The 23,713-nt window shown below is 40.6% G+C and overlaps 1 protein-coding gene and 1 long non-coding RNA gene across 13 annotated transcripts in view; one reads left to right on the plus strand and one right to left on the minus strand.

Moving 5' to 3' along the window:
- The window catches only part of PPP6R3 (protein phosphatase 6 regulatory subunit 3), a 57,614-nt gene that overhangs the window by 30,753 nt on the left and 3,148 nt on the right, over positions 1 to 23,713 (plus strand). For 7 of the 12 annotated variants that reach the window (XM_081919232.1, XM_081919233.1, XM_081919226.1 and 4 more), the window contains 16 exons: positions 954 to 1,083; positions 2,097 to 2,249; positions 3,772 to 3,921; positions 4,460 to 4,524; positions 5,258 to 5,373; positions 6,182 to 6,267; positions 8,042 to 8,128; positions 9,672 to 9,769; positions 12,618 to 12,672; positions 15,219 to 15,349; positions 16,660 to 16,778; positions 17,674 to 17,827; positions 19,090 to 19,193; positions 19,941 to 20,091; positions 23,171 to 23,188; positions 23,503 to 23,625. In XM_081919232.1, the coding sequence (XP_081775358.1) occupies positions 954 to 1,083; positions 2,097 to 2,249; positions 3,772 to 3,921; positions 4,460 to 4,524; positions 5,258 to 5,373; positions 6,182 to 6,267; positions 8,042 to 8,128; positions 9,672 to 9,769; positions 12,618 to 12,672; positions 15,219 to 15,349; positions 16,660 to 16,778; positions 17,674 to 17,827; positions 19,090 to 19,193; positions 19,941 to 20,091; positions 23,171 to 23,188; positions 23,503 to 23,625 (1,740 nt within the window). The remainder of the gene's footprint in view (positions 1 to 953; positions 1,084 to 2,096; positions 2,250 to 3,771; positions 3,922 to 4,459; positions 4,525 to 5,257; positions 5,374 to 6,181; positions 6,268 to 8,041; positions 8,129 to 9,671; positions 9,770 to 12,617; positions 12,673 to 15,218; positions 15,350 to 16,659; positions 16,779 to 17,673; positions 17,828 to 19,089; positions 19,194 to 19,940; positions 20,092 to 23,170; positions 23,189 to 23,502; positions 23,626 to 23,713) is intronic. The other 5 variants (XM_081919237.1, XM_081919228.1, XM_081919235.1 and 2 more) reach the window with 5 other exon arrangements.
- On the minus strand, positions 20,336 to 23,164 carry LOC309374765. Its single transcript, XR_014170725.1, has 2 exons — positions 20,565 to 23,164; positions 20,336 to 20,522 (listed from the first exon to the last, which is right to left on the minus strand). It is a non-coding gene; the product is annotated as an uncharacterized lncRNA (long non-coding RNA).

Here is a 23,713-nt window from a genome sequence, read left to right on the forward strand (position 1 = left end):
CCAGCATTTTAAGATCGCCCCGGGACAGCGGAAAAGTCTCCGCTGTCCCGGGGGCTTTTAAAATGCTGGGGGACAGCAGCGAAGGGTTCGCTGCTGCCCCCCAGCATTTTAAGATCGCCCGGGACAGCGGAGAAGTCTCTGCTGTCCCGGGAAGGCAGGCGGGGGGGGAAGCAAAGACTTTCGCCCCCCGCCAGCCTTCAGAAGAGGTCGGGGACAGACTGTCCCCGGACCTGGTCTGAAGGCGGTTTCCATAGGAACGCATTAATTGATTTTTAATGCATTCCTATGGGAAACCGTGCTTCGCAAGACGAAAAACTCGCAAGACGAAAAGACTTGCGGAACGAATTAATTTCGTCTTGCATGGCACCACTGTAGTTTACATTAATGTCTTAGTTGGTAGAGCATGAGTCACTACTTCTTAGGGGTCGTGAGCCCCACATTGTGAAAAAGATTCCTGCACTGCAGGGAGTTGAACTATATGACCCTCATGATCTCTTCCAACTCTGTAATTCTATGATTCTATTAAATTGATGTAAATTGTGACTACATTATCTGTACCTAAACATTTATCTTATAAACATTCTTGGAAATAATAAGTCTTGCACAGTCCAAGTGGATGCTTCTGAAATGGGGTCATCATTAATACATCACTGCAAAAATATGAGATTTATGTTGCTTGGAAGTCAGTTTTTGTGTATGTTAATCAAATTTTTAAAACATTATTTTACTGAAGTCTGTGTGTCGGGTTGAGGGAAAGACTAAATAATTGTTAGATGTGGGTCGGTGGACAACAATGCAGATACTGTATCACCTTAATTGAAAGGTGAGTTGAATGTAAAAATTTTGATTTGTTCCCTTTACTATTATCTAGCCTAGTCAGCTTATTGATCTATCTGTCTTTTTAAAGTAGCTGTGCTTTTTGTGTTAAAGAGCTTACCTTTTCTTCATTTTAGATTTGAAGGTCACATAGAGATTTGCCCCCCAGGTATGAGTCACTCAACATATTTGGTCAACAAGAGTGTATTAGAAGCCATAAAAGCACGACTTCCATCCTTCCATGAACTGCTCTTGGAGCCCCCCAAAGTAAGTAAAACATTTAGTGCATGTGAAATTGGAGCCATTCTGCTCCATCAATCCAGCTTCGAGGGCACTCATCCACTGTTTGATGAATTGGACATTGGTGGGTAACCTATATACACTTGGCTATCTCCTTTCGGCATCTCATTAATGAGGTGGAAAGGTGTGGATAAATATTTTAAATAAGTAAATAAGCCACCCTTCTTCCAGTCCCAGAGGGAGTCTTTCTATCACCTCAGCGACCAAACTGCTTCTCCCCTCTCTTCCTCATTTTGTGTTCCCAGTGTAGAAGTGAACCTCCATTGCCAAGGAAACTGAGAGCATTATATTGCCCGATTCTAGTTCTGCTGCTTTCCCTTTCTTGACGTGCAGAACCAAGCTTTGCAGCATGATTGCCTAGATCAGCCTTCCCCATCCTAGTGCACTGTATATATTTTCTCCAACTCCCATCACCCCAAATAGCATGACCAATGGTCAAGGATGATAGGTGGTAGTCTAGCAACCTTTGGAGGACACCGGATTAGGGAAGGCTGATCTACCTTCCAACTTTGGTAGTGAGGCTTTGAAGAAGTTATGCCAGTCTCCTTCCTGTTCTCCAATGCCAAGCAGCAAGAGTGTCTTGCCATTTATTGGCTTCTTCAAAGCCTTGAACAGAATGAAATAGCCTTGTCCCATCCAATACTCTGTATATGCCAAAGGAAGGAGACTAAGTCTCAATCTTGTTATGGTTTTTGCAAAAGAAATGCAACTTTGAGAACTTGCGGGAGAAGTGTTTTGTCATTGGTGAACTGATCATTGAACTGCTTATTTTACATATATGTCCTCACATTTTCAGCCCATGATATTGTAGAACATAATGTATGGGACTAACATTGAGTTTCTCTTTTAGGTATTCTGCTAAATGTTTCAGCCTTAGTTTTGTGATTACCTTGTTTCCTCCTGCCCCCTCCGCCTTGTGGATAAATAATACTTTGGAGTTTGAGTAATATTTCAATATTTTTGTTCTCTATTTTGTCTAGAAAAGTGTTATGAAGACAACATGGGGTGTATTGGATCCACCTGTAGGGAATACCAGGTTAAATGTGATCAGATTAATATCCAGCCTTCTACAGACAAATACAAACAGTGTAAACCTGGAACTTATAGAGCTCAATAGCATAGGAGTTATACTGGTAAGAGCATAAATACTTGCAATATTGACTTTCCTATCACAAATTATCACAGCAATGCTCGTATCTTTTTTGTTGTGCTAATTGTTCCTAATCTTGCTATGTCATGACACAGGTGAAAGATACTATGATTTCCTTGAGTGAGTGAATGGAATGTTACCTGTGAAATTAATATTTCTGTGCTGCCTCAGGTTTTATATCTGAAAGTCAAATTAAATTACATGAGATATCCATGAATGGATCCTGTAACTTAAAAAATACACTAAAATGCAGTCATGAACTATGGTTGACAGCAGTGTGTTGAGACCTGGGGGCATTCACTGATACTCTCTCCATAGGGAAAATAGCCTCCAGATGATGGAGATTTTCAACTTGAAAATGGGGTAGGAGTAGAGAGTTAAATCCCCTCCATTGCAGACAAATTTGCACTTCCCTACAGGCATTTCAGTTCTTTTGAAAGTTGGGGTTCCAACCTCAGTCCTCATTCATAATGTGTAGTTTGTTACAAATAGTTTAATCATTTGTTAGGGGCAGATGCAATTGTGGGAAGTAGGAATGTCCCATGAGTTCAGAATTCTGGAAAAATGGGGCTGCGCTTTATTGGCCATAGCACCATCATAAATTAAGATGGAGACACAGGCACTTTTTGTTTTATCTTAAACAGAATAAAAGTGGCCAGTACATACATATAATCTGTGTTTGGTTAAGAGTATTGGGAGCAGCTTGCATCTTCATGAGCAGCTGTCACTTTTTGTAGGAATTCTTATCAACTGATGTGATATACTCTAATATTCATGTGTAGTCTGCTTTCTTGGGAATGCAGAAATCTCTGCTAGCAGAGCTGCTGCATCTTCCATCCATAGGCTTCTCTGAGGCACTGCTAGCACAAATACTATAGTGGCTTAAGATGGTTTGTGCATATGTTAATTGGGGACAGTAGTTTATTGAATTTTCTTTTTAAAGAACACTGAAACTAGGCTTAGTTATTACTATTACTACTTTGCTGCAATTGCGAGCAGCATTCAACTAACTTGTGCTTGAGCAAGGATTAGCAGTAGCACAAGTGGATTCCCCTTCTGCTTCCTCCAGATCTGTTTCAGAGAGCTAAAGAAAACCTTAGAACACATTTGGGAGGCACAAGAGGAGGAGAGCAGCAGAACGTTTCATCGCACAACGAGAAACCCTTGTGGTAACAGAATATTCACCTTAGTGCTACATTGAATACAATCCTTAGTATACAAAATGACTCATTTTCAGCAAAGGCTCTCACTGACAGATGGGAAAAAGTGTTTTTCTCCACTTTTTCTAGAGACTTGAGTGTCATCCTCCACTCCATTCTGCAGGGTCAACCCATGCTGCTCTGGACCAGATCTTGGAAGGATGAAGGAAGGAAACAGCAAAAATTACTGTCCTTCTCTTCCAGTGGGAGCATCCTTTGAGTAGAGTTCAATTCACGGAAACTTAAGCACACAGACTTGGATTTTAACAGGGCTACGTTTGACTCCAGTTTCTTTTTTCCCTACAGGACATGTTTTTTAAGTACACATGGAATAACTTTTTACATACTCAAGTAGAAATTTGTATTGCATTGATTCTCGCAAGTCCATTTGAAAGCACAGAAAATGGTACAATTTCAGATCAGGATTCCACTGGAGACAACCTTTTGCTGAAACATGTAAGCTGTTTTTATTATTTGTAGTACTCTAGGTATAATTGGGCTAGGCTCCCCGCATAGAAACACTCAGTCAACTAGGTAAGATAAATAAAAGCAAGGTGACCAAGAGGATGAAAAAGTTGCCATAGTTAAATTACTGTTGTAAAGCTCTTACGCTTACCACTGTCCTGCTACCTTGCTCTAACAAAAACAGTTTTTGGTTTTAGCAGAAGTGTTGTACTCCAGAGCAATGGTAGCTGCAGTGCAAGAAATAAAGTTGCTGATCTAAGTATAGATCAGCTACTAGTTCCTTTTGCTAGATTAAATAGGTAATCACGCCTTTTTTTTTTAAACTGGCAACAGTGCAGCTATTAACGTGTGACAGAATATTTTGAAGTAGAGCTGCAGAGTAATAATCATTTCAGTCTTGTACTCTTTTTCAAATTTAGAACATGGTGAACTGGAAGGATCGGTTGGGGGAAATATACATGGTATATTTGAAGATATGTAGCAAAAAATATATATTGCAAAAAAAACTAAGGAAGCTTTTGTTTTATAGCTTTTCCTTAAGTGCCATTTAATAGAACGAATACTTGAAGCATGGGAAATGAATGAGAAGAAACAGTGAGTAATCAAAACCCACTCCCTGCATTTGTAGTTATGCATGCTGTATACTATTTGGGAAGCAACATAGCACTTGATTTAATTCAAGACAAATTTAAACAAAATATTAACTGTACTTGATTGATGTCCACAAAGCATACTACTTTGACCTAGAGGGAATATGTTCAAATCACTGGCTTCTGGAGTGGAGAAGGTTAGGCATGTTCTCTCTATTTCTATCCCTGCAGTGTTCACTGCTGCTGTTTGTGGGTATGCGCTTTCCACAAGCAATATATGGGTCTGCTTTTGCTAATTTAACTTCAGTATATTTTTATGATAAGAACAAATTTATATTTGAGCTAAGTCTGAAGAGTCATAAATAGTTTTAATGGAGATCGCTGTATGCACAGCATAGGCATAGATGTGAATTTAAATAAATCTTGATGAATTAATGGCTGTATTATAGAGTTGTGTATTCTGTAAAAGTAATCAACCCCCTGCCCCAACTAACATTTGTCCCATATGATACTCTGCACAGCTCTTGAAAATCGAATCAAGGAGCAGAGTTTGAAATATTTTAACTGCCTAACAATTGATTGGCCTTTTTGTGAAGGACTGACCAAGTCACATTCTCTTCTCTTCTTTGCCAAACAACCATCTTATATACTCTTCCAAACCTATAGAGAGAACAGTATGTAACTAACAGATTAAACAACTGCCTGTTTAAATAATGAAATTTGTTGAATTCTTGCAGGGCTGAAGGAGGAAGACGATATGGCTACATGGGTCACTTAACAAGAATAGCTAACTGTATTGTGCACAGTACGGATAAAGGGCCAAATTGTACATTAGTGCAGCAGCTTATTAAAGGTAAGTGATGTACTTTTAAAGAAACAAATACTTGATCTTATTGCTGATTTCTAAATGTGGACAATGTATATCCCTATCTCCCTTTCTCACATGCCAAGCCTTTACCTTCGGGTTTGCTCTGAGAGTTTATCAGTCAGCCCATTGGTTCCTGCTTCTCCTACAACATCTTAAAAGTTAATCACTGCAGAATTGATTGTCAGTGCATGTTATCTATATCTAAGCAAAGCTAAAATTCTACAGATTGATTCTGCCCGTTAGATATTTTTGCACTCTACCCCTGCTAGTTTTGTCTGTAATTTCTGTTATAGGGGCTGTTTATATACAAAAAATGAAAATTTGCCCTTTGGGGTAGATCAGTTTTATGCCAAGGCAATTTTAACTGATTTGAGACACATTGTAAATCATGTTTCGCACTTTGAAGTGGACAAAGAGTGATTCAGACAGTAGAGGTTTCTTTAGAAAAGGCTGCATTCCTTTTGGGTAATTTATCAGGGCCATATACCAATTACAGGGAGAGATAAAAGCCAGCAGAGGGTTGGTTCAGAACCAGAAATGGGTAAGTGAATCTTAACTCCAGGAAGAATCTCAGATTCTACTTTTAACTCTCACATGTCTTCCTTCTGCATACAGCAAGGAACAAGGCAGAATTTCTAGCATGTGGGTTCTACCTTACCTTGGGGGATGAGTGTATATGTTTTTGTAATGCTTTTGGTATTTTAAAATAATAAAATAGAGTGAAAATTAATGTGCCTTACATGACAACATTCAGCAGCTTTATTATTAAACCTCTTTCTGCTTGACTTTCTAGAGCTTCCAGATGAAATCAGGGAGCGATGGGAGACTTTCTGCACAAGTTCTTTAGGAGAAACAAACAAAAGAAACACAGTGGATCTAGTAGGTTTCATAAGATGAAGTTTCTGGGGGATTATCTATGGGAATTTTGGCCCTCATTTGTCAGGAATGCAGGACAACACCTTTCTAACTCATAGAACCATAGAACTATAAGATCATCTAGTCCAAGCCCCTAGAATGCAGGGATTTCAGCCAGATCATACATGACATATGCCCCCTCCCAAAAACCTTTGCTTTAAAACCTCCAAGGAAGGCGAGGCACTTCACTTGTCACTTTTTGCAGGATGACGAGGGACCATTAATATACACTCGTGTCCAAGAGAGATTGCTATCCTATCTTTGTTTTGAAAGTGTGTGCAGCTCTAATTTTCAAAGTATACTACCTTTGTATCGTCTTAGAGAATTCCCTTGGCAAAAATAGAGCCCTACTTTTGGATTTTTGAACAGTACAGAGTTTCTTATAATTAAGATCCCAGTCAGATTGGTCTTTTAATAATTCATTTAATACATATATACACACATATATTTTTTTGAACTATGTATAGATCAAGTCTACTGGGAGTCAGTGTATCTCACACACACTTACTTCCATGTAATACTAAATCATGACTTACGAATACAAGGATGAACTGCAGTGAATCTTGGTTTTGTGCTCTCTGGTGTGGTCATGAGGAGGTCAGAAGTTTTTCTGTTTTTAGATGAGCCACAGTTAAGTATTGTGTTTGAACCCTAAACTGTGGTTTATTTTAACTGTAGGAAAATGAGCCATGTTCAAAAATTATTGCACGGGTGACCTTCACAGATGCCCCCCACAGCATATCGTACACCACTGGGAGTAACATTTCAGGGGGCTACATGGGGAAGGAAGAATGAACAGAATTTGCTTTCTTTTCCCCCAGCAAGTGTGTCCCGTGAGCAAAGTTCTACTTATAAGAACTCTGTATCCAACCCACAGTTTTTGGCAGTAGTGTTGATGAAGGCAGAGCTGCATTTTGCTACAGCAGACTTTCATTAGATACCTGATGCAGAACTATATTTAATTTCTTAGGTTTGTTGGCTGATTTGTTAATGAATGTGTAAATTGAAAATCAGCTTTATTGTCCTTGGTTTGAAGAGGGAAATACATATTAGTGCTGAATGATTTAAATTGATTTAGTTAACTGAAAGTAAATTGACTTAACAGTTCTTTCTAAGCAGGAGATATAAATAAGTAATATGGAATCAGTATAGAATTCTCATGCTACACTTCTGATGTGTGAAGCATTTAAAAAATATTCTATTGCATAGAAAACTTGTGACAAAATTCATAGGAATAGAATTTAAAACTGATTTAATGCATCAACATGATACATAGTGGTGTTGACTGCAGGCTGTTTCACTGGAATTTGCCTTTCCATGATGAAAATCTCCAATTAAGAATGTGTAAATTTAACAGATTTCGCAGCTAAAATTTGTTTAACTTGTATTTCTTTTTAACACTGTGCATTAAAATCATTTTTTAATTAAAATTGAGTTAGCTATGCAGTGTATTTTGATTACAATTTCTTAAGTCTGATTTTTTATTTTTTAGAGCAAAGCAGACACTGGCAAAATTTGGATTTAAAAGTACAACACTTAATTGCTTTTATCCAGAGCCATACAACTACTGCTGCCTTACCAGGCAGCTCTGGGCTTTTATTTCCCAAGCATTAATGCCCCCTGCCCCAGTATGTGACATTGTTGTTTTCTTATAAGGAATTTTAAAACTTACAGACTTATGGGCGCATTGTTTTAAACCCTTTTTCTGATGCTGATTCGTTAATTGTTCTGTCTCTAGGTTACTACTTGTCATATACACTCATCCAGTGACGATGAAATTGATTTTAAAGAAACTGGTTTCTCGCAGGATTCCTCTTTACAGCAAGTGAGTCAAACTCTGGACTGTTTGCAATTGTTTGCATTGATGCCTTAATTGAAAAGAACTTGGGTGAGACGATTGCCTCGGGAATTTGCAACTTTTAAAACTTAGATTTAGCATTTTTAAGATGAGGAAAAAATTGAAGGCATATCCTGAAAGCTGTGGAATTTGGGGGGAGGGGTATGTATGGTCACAACTTCCAGGATGTAAGTAATTTTGGTCTGTATCATTAATTTGATTAGAATTTCAATTCTCTAACAACTCTTGTCAGTTGCAACTTTCTGAGGAGACATAAGGAGAGTTCAGAACACATGTTTTTAATACTGCAAACCATGTTTGGCTGATTGGAACATCGTGTGAACTGGCCTGTAAGAGTTAAGGCAGTTAATTCCTTTAGGTGTTCTAGTCGGCAAACTTAAAAGTAGTTACCTGCTTTCACAAATGTGTAGCACCCTCAAGCTGGAAATACTTGTGTTATTTCTCTTAACAGTCTTAGTGAACTGAATATATTCTCTAGTCTATTATCACCTGATTGTGAGTTAACTGTTCTTTTATGCTCATAACTGTGGAACTAAAAGAGGGTTATAATCTTATCTGGGAGGGGAAGCAGACCACAGTCTTGTGTACCCCTGATCCTGCAGAAATGGTTGTTGGCAGTTGTACCACCAAAGGCATATATGACTAGTGCTTTAGAGGCTATTTTTTCTAGCACAGTTCTCTTTCCGACAAAATCATCCAGTTTCTGGCTGTGTACTCAAAGAAGGCACTTTGAAAAATATGCTTTACTGTCTGTAAAAATGTAGCCTTAGTTTAACTGCAATTCTAGAATTAGCCTCTTTCTCCCCCTGTCTCCTGATACACACTTTGGGGATTTCTCCATCCATGGGCATAAAAGCTGTCTTCATCTGTGCCATGGTAGTTCATCAAATCTGAGTCTAGCTTATTCTAGCCAGTTAGTGACGACAGCTTGAAAAGTTACTCTGGATCATGCTTACTTAAAAGAGCTCCAGACTGTTGCAATAGCTTTTTTTTTTTGTGGCTTATGCAGAAAATTATGATGCTATCTTAAATATTTGTTGAATGCCTTGTTTGGTGGCATCACGAGGCACCTAATTCATTTACCAGAACCATGTTAGTGGATGCAACCTTCTTAGTAAGGAAATTGCTTTGTAGATACTGCCTCCAAAATATATGTAACTTTTGCTGGATCCAAAAAAGACTTCCCTGTACAATTTTATGGAGGTGTCACACTGTTTCTCTTCAAGCTACTTCTGTAAGAGTATCCACACTCCTGTTGCCTTTTTACCTATAGTTTTTAAAAGAGTAACTTCAGGCCAAAGTTAATTATTACTTTATGAAAAAGTAACCAAATCATTACAGAAGAGCAACTGTTACCAGGCACTTGCCCTAAGGCCCTCAAGTTTCAACATTCAATAGTGTTCATAGATATATAATTTAGGAGAAAGTGTTTCTGGAGCAAAATGGGCAAGTAGTATTTAGACTATTATTAGAATCATTATATCACTGTCATTGGTCCTGGGGTTGCCAGGCCTTTTCTGATTATCAGATGCAACAAATGACGTCCAATTTTATTGACCAGTTTGGCTTCAACGATGAGAAGTTTGCTGACCAAGATGATATCGGCAAGTGAGTATTTTAAAATTTAATGTCTGCCTTTCTGTTTTCCATTTGTTTGTGTTGCAATGGTTAGTGGCTGTCTCTCTAGTTATAATCTGTGTATAGTCAGCTTGTTCATTTTCCAGTTACACATTTTGTGCACTCATAAGAGGAATTTTTCCTTTAAATTATGCCTCATGTCTAACGCCTCTATCCCTAGCATTTATGAAGCAAACTCTTCTTATGACTGTCACTAAAATAATAGACCAAATGCTCACAATGTTGATTTTTCTCTCTCTGAAGCCTCTTTATCCCAATCCAGAGTACTATGTTCTGAATGCACTGTGTACCAGGTTTCTGATTAAGTTTTCTTTTCATAGAAGATTGACATAACCAACACAACATCTGTGTGGTTCTGTATGGTGCTAACCCATATGGTGTAATTTTTGCATAAGTGAAGGTTGTGAACATAGAGCTGATTAATTTAGCTTATCCTTTGAGTCCAATAATATTACTAGATTTGATTGGTACTGTCAGTTCATTATATTTTAAATGTGTGCCCTTGGAGGTTTGGAACAGGTAAGAACTTACCCAGTTTTAAAATGTGAGTTAATTTATGTACTGTAGCTGGATCTCTTCCCTGTGAGTGGCTGCAAGCATATGCACCAATTGTTTTGTTTTCATATCTGTTTATGGAAACAGTGAATCCCCACCCCCATTACTTCCCAAATAGTAAAGGAGAATGGTTAGTTTCCTGTTTGGTGTGGGAGTGTCCACTGTGTGTTCTATCAGTTCCATTTGCCAAAGGCAGAGATGAGTGGAATAGAAAAATTGTACCAGAGCATCCACCATGTTGGATCACTGGGGAAAGCGAACTCAAAAGAAAGAAGGACAATCTGTCTAAAGGGGGACAAGAAAACTCAGTGCAATGTTGCTCATCTGAAATGGGTGCATTGCTTTCAGTCAGCCACCAGATGGCAGAGCAGCATAATTCAAGTGAGAATAATTTGTAACATCTGGTGATGCAATCTGTACAAAGCCAGAGCTCCATAGATCAGGTAAAGGCTGCTCAAAGGCCTGCTTTAGATCCTACTAAATGCATCTTCATTTTTCAATAAGAATTTGTTGAGAAGTTTAGAATCCCTATTTTCTGATTCTCATAGAATGTTCCTAATAATAACATTAATAATCCAAGCACCAGAATTCATAGCAGATGCCACCCTGGGCTCAGTATATCACTCTACAAAGACCAGAGTAGCTAATGGTGGTGATCAGACCCTTTCTGTGGCTAAAATAGTGGAGCATGTATAGTAATTCTTTCATCTTACACACATTTGACTTGCATGTTTTCAGGTATATGCAGTTGGCTGAAATTGTACAAGTCAATTCCCAAGCAAGGCAGAGAGCTTAAAAGCTCTTTTCATGCCAGGTCTTCTTGGCGAAAGGTGCGTTCAAGCTCTCCACCTTGCTTGCTCAGCATGCCAGTTCTGGAAGGCCATGGGATGTTCTCTCGAGATTTCACATGAACATCGCTGGCCTTCTAGAGCCGGTGCATCGAATGGGCCTTGCCCAGCAAGCAAATGAGAGAGCTAGCTTAAAAGCTCTTTTTGTGCTGGGTAACCCAAGCAGACTTAGGATGAAAATAACTTTTATGCTCTTGACCTTGCTGGCTGGGGGAAGCCCACTCGGTGCACCAGCTTTGGGAGTATGTGGGTGCTCTTTATCTCTCCTTTCACCCGCTAGCTTCAGGGCAGCTTCAAGAGTTTAGCTATATGCAGTTTTCATGTATACATGTAAACCTTGGTACTTGAACCCCTACAAAATAGGAGGGATTGCTGGTACATTCTCTCCAGTAGTAACCATTTGTCATAGGAAACTGCCTTTAACCAAGTCAGTCAATTGGTCTGTCTAGTTCAGTGTTTGGACTTACAATGGCCGTATGTTGGTATGGTAGATCAGTCTATACAGCCATTAGCATGAGAAGCCAAACACCTGTCCACTCCACTTTGCATCTGGCACCTCTACTGCTCTATCCACCAAGGTTCCTACCCCCCAAGATCTGTTGTGGTCTTTAACAAGCAGTAGACAGCCACCTAACTCACCCAACCCATCCAGCATCATACAGGGCTCTTCCACAACCCACAGTGGATGTCTCTCACGCCAAGCAAGAGAATGGAACATTGATTACTTACTGTGAAGATTCATTCTTGTTTGGCATGTGAAGCAATCCACTTCCTCGCCTGTACATACTCTGTTGTTCATGCACACAACTGAACTAGATTACTACTCTTCTGAATTTATATGGGGTTAGGCTTACAAAATGATTTTGCTACAAGTTATCCATGGAATGCAACTGAGGAGAGGGGAGGGGGGAGTCATAAAGAAAAAAATATGGTCACATGTCTTTGCCTAGAGTAAATGGGAGAGATGCAGTCCACAGTGAATGCCTTTGCATGCTAAACATACAGTAAGTTATCGCTGTGCTGCTTAATTAAGTATCTGGAACTGACAAATTAAAGTGCTTTAATACTTCATTTAAAGAAGGTGGGCACCCTTAAATCTTTTCATCGTTTAATCTGTTCCTGGATTAGGATATTTGATTTTTACGGCAGTTTTAGCATGGTTATCTGTAAGTTTAGGTAACTAGTAGTGAGGATTGTTTCCACAATACTTTTTTTGTTTGTTTCTTCAGCTCTGTGAGCCTGTGACAGAGGTCTTGGCTCCTTTTTTGGATGTAACCAGTCAAAATCCTCACAAGTAGAAAAGAATGTATCAGTTTCATGAGATTATAAAATGATGTGAACTGATGTGAACAGGGGTCTGTGTGGAATGCCATTTATTCTCTGTTTTAGTGTATAAATTTGTACTTTGTTCACAGTGTTTCTTTTGATCGCGTATCAGACATCAATTTTACCCTCAATACAAATGAAAGTGTAAGTATATTCTTGCAGCTATTGTAAAATTCAAAATGGATGCTATTTGTTCACATTCTCACTATGTGTGAGAGCCTTTTTGGTGGCATTGTTTGTAAAGAGGAACATTTTAAGAGATTTTTTTTGTGGCATTCTGTCTTAACACTGCAGTGATTCAAGCATCTTTATCAGGAAACATACTGATGGGTAGGGGTCCATAATTTTGGTCACCATGATGAGTGTTCTGCCACCCAATCTTGGAGCTGAAGGAGACAGTTGGGCTTGGCCCTGCTCTTGTGTTGCACTGTCAACATGCTCAGAGGAAGCCCAGCATAACTATAGAGATATTCTGCGCCCCCTCCCCAACTGCAAGATGAGGTAGAAACCTGGAGCTGCTTTTGGTGTGGTGCATCCAAGCTTCTTGCAGCACCTTGGAAGCAGAGTCACAGTGCAGTTCTAGGAATTAGTTCCCCACCATCTGCTCCCCAGCTTCACATTTGGTGCTGGCAAGACCATGGGGTTGTCTCTGACCTCAGTATGCATATAAAAGGTGTCAAGTTGGGGACAGAACCTTGTACTTTTTTTGGGGGGGAGGCAGAATCCTAGCAGTCACATGTTCATTGACTAGTCAGTTCATTGGCCAGCCAGAATTTATCAACCCTGTTTATAAGCTTTCAAGAAAAACGGAGTTGTGTCCCTCAGCCTCACAAGAGACTAGAAATGGTTTTAACGGGTGCAGATTTAGGGGCATGTTGGTGAAGCAGCATCCAAAGTACATCAGCTGTTAAGTGATGGAATGCATGGCCAGAGTGGGGCAGGTTAACTCATGGAAAGTCCTTTGGTATTCTCAGGATGGCTCTGTGTAGGTTTCTTTGACAGATGCTGTAAAACTATTGGAGACCTAATCTTGGGACAGAATTGGTCATGGCCCTTTTTAGTTTTATAAATTAACGTTAAGAGCACTTCTTTCTGGTATATGGTCACTTCCCATTTGTTCTATTGTTTTCAGATACAGTGAATGCCCAGCCAGAGTAATAAAGGTAGCTAATGTGCTATGGGAGGGGACACAGGTGGCGCTGTGGGTTAAAGCCTCAGCGCCTAGGACTTGCTGATCGAAAAGGTCGGCGGTTCGAATCCCTGCGGCGGGGTGCGCTCCCGCTGCTCGGTCCCAGCGCCTGCCAACCTAGCAGTTCGAAAGCACCTCCGGGTGCAAGTAGATAAATAGGGACCGCTTACCAGCGGGAAGGTAAACGGCGTTTCCGTGTGCAGCTGTGGCTCGCCAGAGCAGCGATGTCACACTGGCCATGTGACCCGGAAGTGTCTCTGGACAGCGCTGGCCCCTGGCCTCTTAAGTGAGATGGGCGCACAACCCCAGAGTCTGTCAAGACTGGCCCGTACGGGCAGGGGTACCTTTACCTTTACCTAATGTGCTATGGGAGAGACAGTGAACTGGCAGCCCATAGGCTGGGTCTTTTTTTGTGGCTCTGCTATGAACTCTCCTAGTCAGATCAGGAGTGTCAGCTGTTTTAAGTTCTTTGAGGCTTCCCTTGTGTTCCAGAGGAAAACTTGCCCCATCTCCTAATTGCAGTAAGGACTAGAGAAAATACATAGGCTGCTTCTCCCTTGCAAGTACTCGTCCCAGGAAATGAGATCAACCCAGAGTCCTCTGGGAGGGATCTTGCATTCCCAGAGAATGAGGGCACCTGTTGAAGTGAAATCAATATGCAAGTCTTCCACGCTGTTTTCATTCAGCTTGGCACCAATCCTTGATACCAATGCGAAAATTGGGGGGGGGGGGACTCATTGAGTGAGACAGTGGTTGCCCATTTCATTGGAAGGAGAGGTCATAGGAAGTCTCCAGCACGGCATAATCAACCAGTTTAAAGTGGTCAACTACCTGTGAGCTGGTGATATTATGTTCTGAGAATTTTAATGCTAAATTTAAGGAACAACAGCAGAGTATTCTGACGCTATCTGAACTTTGCTTTAAACATGAAACAAAATACTTTCTACCGGAAGCCTATCTGTTCTTTACAGTTTGGGATATGAATATTAATTATGTTGGGTAACACTTCAGAGTTGTTGCTTTTGTTTTTTTAAACATAACATACATCATGACTTTGGGACGCGGGTGGCGCTGTGGGTAAAAGCCTCAGTGCCTAGGACTTGCCAATCGAAAGGTCAGCGGTTCGAATCCCCGCGCTCCCGTTGCTCGGTCCCAGCACCTGCCAACCTAGCAGTTCGAAAGCACCCCCAGGTGCAAGTAGATAAATAGGGACCGCTTACTGGCGGGAAGGTAAACGGCGTTTCCGTGTGCTGCGCTGGCTCGCCAGATGCAGCACTGTCACGCTGGCCACGTGACCTGGAAGTGTCTCCGGACAGCGCTGGCCCCCGGCCTCTTAAGTGAGATGGGCGCACAACCCTAGAGTCGGACACGACTGGCCCGTTCGGGCAGGGGTACCTTTACCTTTACCTTTGCATCATGACTAGCCACCTAAATGTGATATTCAGTGTTCATGAGTGGTGAATTTAGTCTTTGTAATTTATTTGCTTTTTATGATGTTTAGGGCAATATTGCTTTGTTTGAGGCGTGCTGTAAGGAGAGAATACAGCAGTTTGATGATGGTGGTTCCGATGAAGAAGATATCTGGGAAGAGAAGCATATTGCTTTTGCACCAGAATCTCAGAGAAGATCCAGGTAACTTTAAGAGGGCAGGAATATGTTTTGCCTCTAATTAAATCTAATCTATAATTACCTATTTCAGTACTGATAAGCTTGTGCCAGGTGCTTTTAGGAAGAGTAATGCAAAGATGAATATATTACATTCTAGCAGTAATCGGGATGATATTCTTATCCTTATGCTACTGTTGTCTTCGTAAGATTGCACGTCTTCAGCTGGTTAAGTCAGGCTTGCGTCCTGATCCAAAGTGGGTCACAACAGGAGCACTACCACCATGAAAATATATGGTAAAAAATTAAGAAATAGGGCCTTGAATTCATGTTTGGGTTAAAAGTGGATTCTGAGTCTGAGAAGGTCAAGGATACCTGAATTAGATGATGCAAGTGACCTAATTCACATGTCACAGTAAACCTTAATTAATGTTTTGCCGGAATTCAAAGATTGATCCAGCTTCATTTCTCCCCTCTAGCCAGGAAGAGCCATGATCCCTGGCTTAGTATTATATCCCAACTAGAGATTGTTTTGTTTGGTGGGAATTTTGCCATTAACAGTGGGAAAGTTTAGATTCTGTGGTTGTCTTTTGTGTCATCAAGGCAAAAAATTGCAAACAAAACAAAACCCCCCTTGGGTGGTAGAAATACCGTATTTTCCGCACCATAGGACGCACTTTTCCCCCTCCAAAAATGAAGGGGAAATGTGTGTGCGTCCTATGGTGCGAATGCAGGCTTTCGCTGAAGCTGGAGAGCGAGAGGGGTCGGTGCGCACCGACCCCTCTCGCTCTCCAGGCTTCAGGAGAGCCCCACTGCCAGCCCCACAAGCTCGGGGGACAGTGGGGAGGCGGAACGCCGCCATCCCGCTGTCCCCCGACTTGGTTAGAAGGCTGGCGGGGGGAGAAGCCTGCTCCTCCCCGTCGCCAGCCCCACAAACTTGGGGGACAGCGGGAGAGGCGCAGCGCGCCCTTCCCGCTGGCCCCTGACTTGGCTAGAAGGCTGGGGGGGGGAGAAGCCTGCTCCTCCCTGTCGCCAGCCCCACAAACTCGGGAGACAGCGGGAGAGGCGCAAGGTAGCCGCCTGAATGCACCTTAAAGGGCACCTTGTTTTAGAGCGGGAAAACAAGAGGGGGAAAATTCTCCCACTCTCTGCGCAGCGCCTCCTGCCGCTTCGCTGAAGGGGCGCTGGGCAGAAAGCGGAAGAATTTTTTTCCCTTGTTCTCCCCCCTCTAAAACAAGGTGCGTCCTATTGTCCAGTGTGTCCTATGGTGCGAAAAGTACGGTAATATTTCTGTATGTGTATGTTCTTTTTGTTTTGTTTTTTTTAAAAAAAAAAAGCTCAGGCAGTACAGACAGTGAGGAGAGTACAGATTCTGAAGAAGAGGATGGAACAAAGCAGGACTTGTTCGAGTCAAGCACCAATACAGAAGACAAGATGGAAGTAGATTTGAATGAAGGTAGGTAGTTTTTATGCGATTGCTTCTTGCTCACTTTAAGATACTGGAAGTGGAAATCTCAGACAAGCATAATTCTATTAAGGAAGGTTACTTCCAGACTGCCGTTATTTTCAAGTGAGATTCCTTCGCATACCAGTAAACTCTGCTTGCGCAATGAAAGTTTATTGGCGCCTGCTTCCCCAAAACATCAAACTTTTTGAAGTAAGTAAAGTGATGGGGTGATGCAATGGAAAGTGTGGGAATAACACATTCTTTGATGCAATGCCATCTTAACCTTCCCCCCAACAAACAAATCAGAGTGAATGCTCATTAAACAGCCAACATTGTCTAATTTCCCTGCAAGACAAATCAGGATGAATGATCAAAAAACAGGTTGTCCAGAAACACTCAAAAGTGAAACAGAACTCACTGGTTAGAACTTCCCTTCTTTGGTTTGGGATAAATTGACCACATAAGCAATATTATATCAAACACATGGTGGCAATTAAAATGCCAGTGTTGAGCACAGATGTGTGACTAAAGCTTTGGGGTTGAAACAAGGCAAGTCTGAATCAAAGCCTCAAATATTTGTTGAACCAGTTAAACCTTTGGATCACTCTGCTTTGAGCTAAAGGAAACATTCAGATAAACCTTTGGAATAGGAAACATATTTTGGAGGACTGAGGGTTACTAGGATTGGAGAAATCTAAAATCCAGAGGGTTTTGGAGTGGAATATTCTAATATTGTACTTTTGAAATCATATATGTTCCTTAATGAGGTGTGCATTGTTTTAAGTTGCCCAAGGAATTCCCAAATCTGTTTTAATCTAATATTTTAAGTCCTAGCCCTATGGCAGTTTTTTGCTTTCTTACGTTTTTGCTTTTTTAAAAATGATTAATGTATCAATCTTTCCAGCACCTAACTGGTCAGCTAATTTTGATGTTCCTATGGAAACAACACATGGTACGAATCTGGATTCTGTTGGGTCTGACGTTTGGAGCACAGAAGAGCCGATGCCAGCAAAAGAAACTGGCTGGGCCTCCTTTTCAGAGTTCACATCTTCACTAAGGTAGGAAAGTACTGTGTTGCTTCATGTCTTGTGAATCAAATGGAACTTAATTTTGAGTGAAAGCGCTGATACTCTTTTCATGAGCTAAGCTGAAAATTGAGGGAGTTCTGAGTCTGTGAGTGCAGGGATTTGGTTTTAAGCAGACCTTGAATTGAAAAGAGTCATTCCCAGAGGCTTTTTAAAGCTGCAGGTTAATTTTATTACAGGAAGTCAAACTGTTTATGTGTATCTCTGAATTGATAAGAGAGCTGTAGGGAGAACTGTGGGGTGGGCAGGGGGAGACATACAGTGGTGCCTCGCAAGACGAAAAGAATCCGTTCCGCGAGTCTCTTCGTCTTGCGGTTTTTTTGTCTTGCAAAGCAAGCCCATTAGCAGATTAGCGCTATTAGCGGCTTAGCGGATCAGCTGATAAGCGGCTTAGCGGATCAGCTGTTAAGCGGCTTAGCGGATCAGCTGATAAGCGGCTTAGCGGATCAGCTGATAAGCGGCTTAGCAGCTTGGGGAAGGGGGGGGAGGGAAAAAACCCCGCAGGAACTCGCAAGACATTTTCGTCTTGTGAAGCAAGCCCATAGGAAATTCGTTTTGCGAAGCACCTCCAAAACGGAAAACCCTTTCGTCTAGCGGGTTTTCCATCTTGTGAGGCATTCGTCTTGCGGGGCACCACTGTAAGTGCAGGAATGTTGTCTCCTCACTTGGTTCTACTTGTTCTGTTCTAACATTTGAGAATGGCTATAGAGTACTCAAGTCAGCAGCCCCAAAGCAAATATATGGGGAGTGAAAACATTTTCTTTTGTCAACTGCTCACCAAAAAGACACAAATTTTTGGTCGCAGCACCACCTGCAGTATCTTCTCCTCTGTAACATGGTGCTTTTTCAGCTCTCCAGCTATTTCTATGTTTCTGTGATTGCAATATGTAGAAGTCAAATAATTTAGGCTCTCTGCTCACATTGCAGTCTTTTCCCTTCATATCCTAATTACAACAGGGAGAGTTGAAATTATAAATGATTCTTTAGCTTTCAAATAGAAATAAACTCCCATAAACTCGTATACATTGATATGTGTTCCATTTCCTTTTATTCCCTTTTGATTGCACATGAATGTTTTCTAGAACTCTCAAATTGTCAGCACAAAATGTTGAGGCATCTACTCACATGATGCAGAATGGGCAGACTGCTTAACCAATCTAAAATATAGTTCCAACATACTTACTTTGATAAACACTAAAAATGGAATTCATCAAAGCTTTCGTTTTCTTTCAAAGTCCAAAAGATTCCTTAAGAAGTAATTCACCCGTAGAGATGGAAACCAGCACAGAGCCCATGGATCCTCTGAGTGCAAATGTAGCACTTGCAACGCAACCAGAAGGTAAAAGCACTTAAATAATGCAGACACACATATGGCTGTATATGCATTTGATACTCCATTGTTTATCATTACTTGCACAAATCACAGTGAGCCTCTGGTTCATGTGTTTGCTCCTCCTGTGTGGCTGGAAGAATTTTGGGAGCTTTTAGTTGTAATTAACTGCTGTTTGCCATAGTTTAAACAAGCCAGGTTTGAAACAACCATGGTTAGTGTTAATCAGTTTATAATGCTAGCCAACAGGACAAATGGCAAATAACTGGAAGTAAAAAAAAAATTATTATTTTTTACATCATCATCCCAGCTACATGTGTGGAGGGAAAAGGCTCTGTGGCTTATGCACATCAGAATAAACTATGGTTTTGCATGATGTACAAACACATCAATTGTGCAAATAGGATAAGCATGTCTTGCTTTCTAAAATAATGGAAATTGAAACCATGCCACTTAATTTCTTCCAAATTACATGACTGATGGATATATAAGAGGTATTAAAACCCTCCGATGTGGCTTCAGATGTGATTAGCTAGCTATTGTAAGTGATCCAAATTGCCAAATAGACTAGAAAATGGAGGTGGGGTTGTTAATATAGAAAATTAAACACTCTATCTACCATTTATTATCTAAACGATCGTGTTTCTATTTTGTGATAATGTACAACTGTAAAAATGGCAAAAAATACATTGTTCCAGAATAAAAATCAGTATTAGCTCCTGAAGCCTTTTCAGCTGTTCAAATTTGTATTTACAGCTGCAGGAAGCATTGCAATGGAGGCTGGTTCTGATGGAGAAGATGATGTAGAAAATGCAGACAAGGTGACTGAAACAGTAATGAATGGCAGTATGAAGGAGACCCTTAGCCTTACTGTAGATGCTAAAACTGAAACTGCTGTCTTCAAAAGGTAAGAGAACACTATGGCGTGATTCAGAGCATGGGTTTTGATCATTTTAATTTTTTTAATGTTGGCCTGGCATGCCATCTTTGATTTTAAAAGCATTTAAAAACAAATCCATGGCAAAACAGAGAACTTCCTACAACAAAATTAAAGATTTTAAGTGTGATTTGATTGTAGCCAGCAGGTGTAATGTTTAGCATATACCTTTGTTTTGTGGATTTCAGTGACCAGATTTGGGGGGGGGGGGGAGGTTTTTTTTAAAAGAAATTTTAATCTGCTGACATATGAGCTGCTGGATCCTGCATCTTCTGTCTCTTAAATTTGTCTGTTGCCTTTTTATTTATTATTTCCCCCCTAATGTTCTAATTATGTTGTAAGACGCACCAGGTATTTTAAAAGAAAGACAGGACATACATTTACTAAATAAAATATTTGGTCTCCTTAACTGAAAGCAGTTGGCATAGTATGCAGCTTATCACTAGCAAAGCCTGGTCACAGAATCCAGTTCCATATCTGAATTATTTGTTGCTTTAGAAAAAGGATACCACCACCATTGTAAAGTTGTGTGCAAATGTTATGCATCTTAGTGGAACATAAGAGAGTGACGAGGCTGACCCTAAAACACTTCCCAAAAATGGTTGTTCTTAAAATGGAAACCTGCCATACACAGGGTTGACTAGTCTCTCAAGTTATCCTTGCTAGTTTGTCTTCTGGCCAGAACAGTTTTCTGCTCTAGCATATTCTCGTCTATCAAAATAAGCTGCTCATATTGGCAATTGCACTTTTAGTAGGTTTTCACTGGCAAAATCCTTTCATCCTGTTACACAGCCACTTTATTTTCCTTTATTGTTGGAGAAGGATGTCCAGATGCTAGAGCTTTCTCAGTGTTGGTGTCCAATATGGTATGATCTCCCTTCTGAGGAACACGTGACACTGATATGGTGTATTATTTGGTGCTGATTAAAGATGCACCTTTTTGCCCAAGCTTTTTGTGGGGGCTTATTTACTGTTTCTTGCTCATTGTTTATATGAAGAGTTGGCTGAACCTGATGGCAGGGTGTGTGTGTGTGTGTGTGTGTGTGTGTGTGTGTGTGTGTGTGTGTTCATATAAATGTGTGTCAGATATAGGATGGGTTTCTAAATGGCGAGATAGGTAAATAATTAACTACAATTTGTTCTTGAGGCAGGGCTTCTGATAATGAAGCAAGCATTGTTCCTTTTGTGGAAGTGACCCCTCCTAGTTGCTACTGTCCAGTCTTCTCTAAGACACAACACCTTTTTTTGGTGTTGCTCTCCATTTCAAATTTGATTCAATTTTCTGACAGGAATTTTAGCATCATGACAATATTTTCAAACATTTATTTGGCTAAGTTCAAGGCAGTGCAGGATTACCAAATAGGCAGAGTAGGCACTGGCCTAAGGGCCCCATGCTTTTTAGGGGCCCATGACAATGGATCAAAATAATATTGATTTGATCTTGAAAGAAAGTTACAACCAATCTTCCCTAGTTCAATGTCATCCCACTAGAGCATTCACACGACAGGCCCCCCCCAAGATTTTGACTACCTAGGGACCTCCACAGGGTTCAATCTGGCACCGTTCAAGTGAATATGATTTCATTTTGAAGCACCACGGTTGCTTAGGCTTGAGAGAGGAATTTGACCTCCAGCACATCACACCTTGGGAGGTGCACTTGCATTGCTTCTAAGTCCTTTTTGTGGCTCCCCCCACCCCTGCAGCCTGGCGGCTATGGTGTGGCCTTCACTTTCTTATGCAGGTGGGATAAGTGCTCAGAAAAAAGGAAAGTGTCTCCTGCTGTCCTGAAGAACAGAAATTGACACCAAGATGACAAGGAGTGGTTTAAGCTGTTCTATATGACCTCCGCATTTTCATCAAGTTAGCCACTAGTGGCACCAAGATCTCTTTGATGATTGGGTCACTGCCAGTTCAGACCCCGTAAATATATGTGAATTATGATTTTGTTTCCCATTGTGGATCACTTTATCGCCTATTCAGCCACTTTAGATTGATACTTTTGAAGCTGCATCCAGGCCCCACAAATAACTCACAGATGCATTTTAAATAAAAGGACACGTTCTACTCATGTAAAAACACGCTGATTCCTGGACTGTCCACAGGCCGCATTTAGAATGCGATTGGGCTGTATCCGGCCCCCGGGCCTTCGTTTGCCTACCCGTGTAGTTTTACACTGTTTCTTCTAAAATTCAAAGATTTGATTGTCAGGTTCACCATGTCTCAAACTGAGCTTTCTCCATATGAAAGGGACAAAGTTTGCTTAATTTCCATAAGCCTTCCCTGAAGGTTAAGTTGTAGGAGCCAATGCCAGTCTGGGTCCCCTTCATCCAACAATGATAAGGAACATTCATGGTCAGTTGAATGTTCTTATATTCATGTTTCCGTTAATCATGGATGCCATCTTGTTTTGCCATAAATACATCTGAAGGTATAGCTGAATGTGCAGTTGTGCAAATTAATGATTTGCTTAGCTAAGCTATTTATTTTTATTCTGTCAGCATCCCACTTTGCTGCTGTTCTGTGTTTTGCTCTTTTCTTTATTTAAGGGCTGCTTCATTATAGTATTTTGTACTAAAGTACAAATACCTGAAGATACATGGGTATATATTAAGTTATAAAGAGTGCACATGTGAGAATTACGCTTCTCCCCCCCCCCCAAAAAAAAAGTGAGTGGGGACTGGGAAAGGATATCCACCTAGATATTTTATACTTTTTTTTTCAAAAGTTGTACTCTATTCTTTTCTTTTGGAAGCTGAGAACAATTTATTCTATACTGCTTATGTATCTGCTCACAAACAGTTTCTAATCTAGATTGAGGCCAAGTACAAACAAGTGGGTAGGGGAAGAAATATTGAGTCCAGATTGTACCACTTCAGACTGCAAGTTTGGGCTCACACTTTAGAAGACTCACGTAATGAACCATGACTTTTTTGGCTGCTGCATAAATAGGGCTTAATCCAAGGGCTATTTTTTCTAGGAGTTTCTTAATGGTCTTTTTTTACATTCCTTTTCTGTTCTTTCCCCCCCTCCCCCTCACTTTTGGCTTCAGAGTGTTGAAATCCTATCGGTATGTAAAGGATAATGAATGTTTTTTTTTTCCATTTTGGGCACCATGTACATTCTTTATTCCTCTTTTTACTACTCTGTAATCTTACATCCTGCATTTTTTCCAGTCCAGTTCCCTTTTAAGTGAACATAAACTGATGCCAGTGATGAATGTGACCAGAATCCACAACCTTGTGCTTGTTTTCCATGTTTCAATCATATTTCTAAAAATCTACTTGCATGTGACCTCTGGACCCTTTCTACCTAAGCCTCCCACTAATGCATGATGATATCAAATGTTGAAGGCACAAATAAAACTGTGACCTGTTTCTTTAGTGAGGAAGGAAAATTGTCTACCTCGCAAGATGCTTCTTGTAAATACGTAGTGGAGGAGAACACAGAAGCTGCAGAAGAAAATCCTGTCACTCCGCAGCCTGCTAGCAGCAGTCTAGAACAGAGGTAGCTCTTTATTGCCATATTCCTTTCACAGTGTGGTTTCTTTTACCATTGGAATGAAGGATTTATTTAAGGATATGTATTCTGCCTT

This window comes from Podarcis melisellensis (genome assembly GCF_964234715.1).
Source record: "Podarcis melisellensis genome assembly, chromosome: 1".
In the NCBI taxonomy this organism is placed as follows: domain Eukaryota; kingdom Metazoa; phylum Chordata; class Lepidosauria; order Squamata; family Lacertidae; genus Podarcis; species Podarcis melisellensis.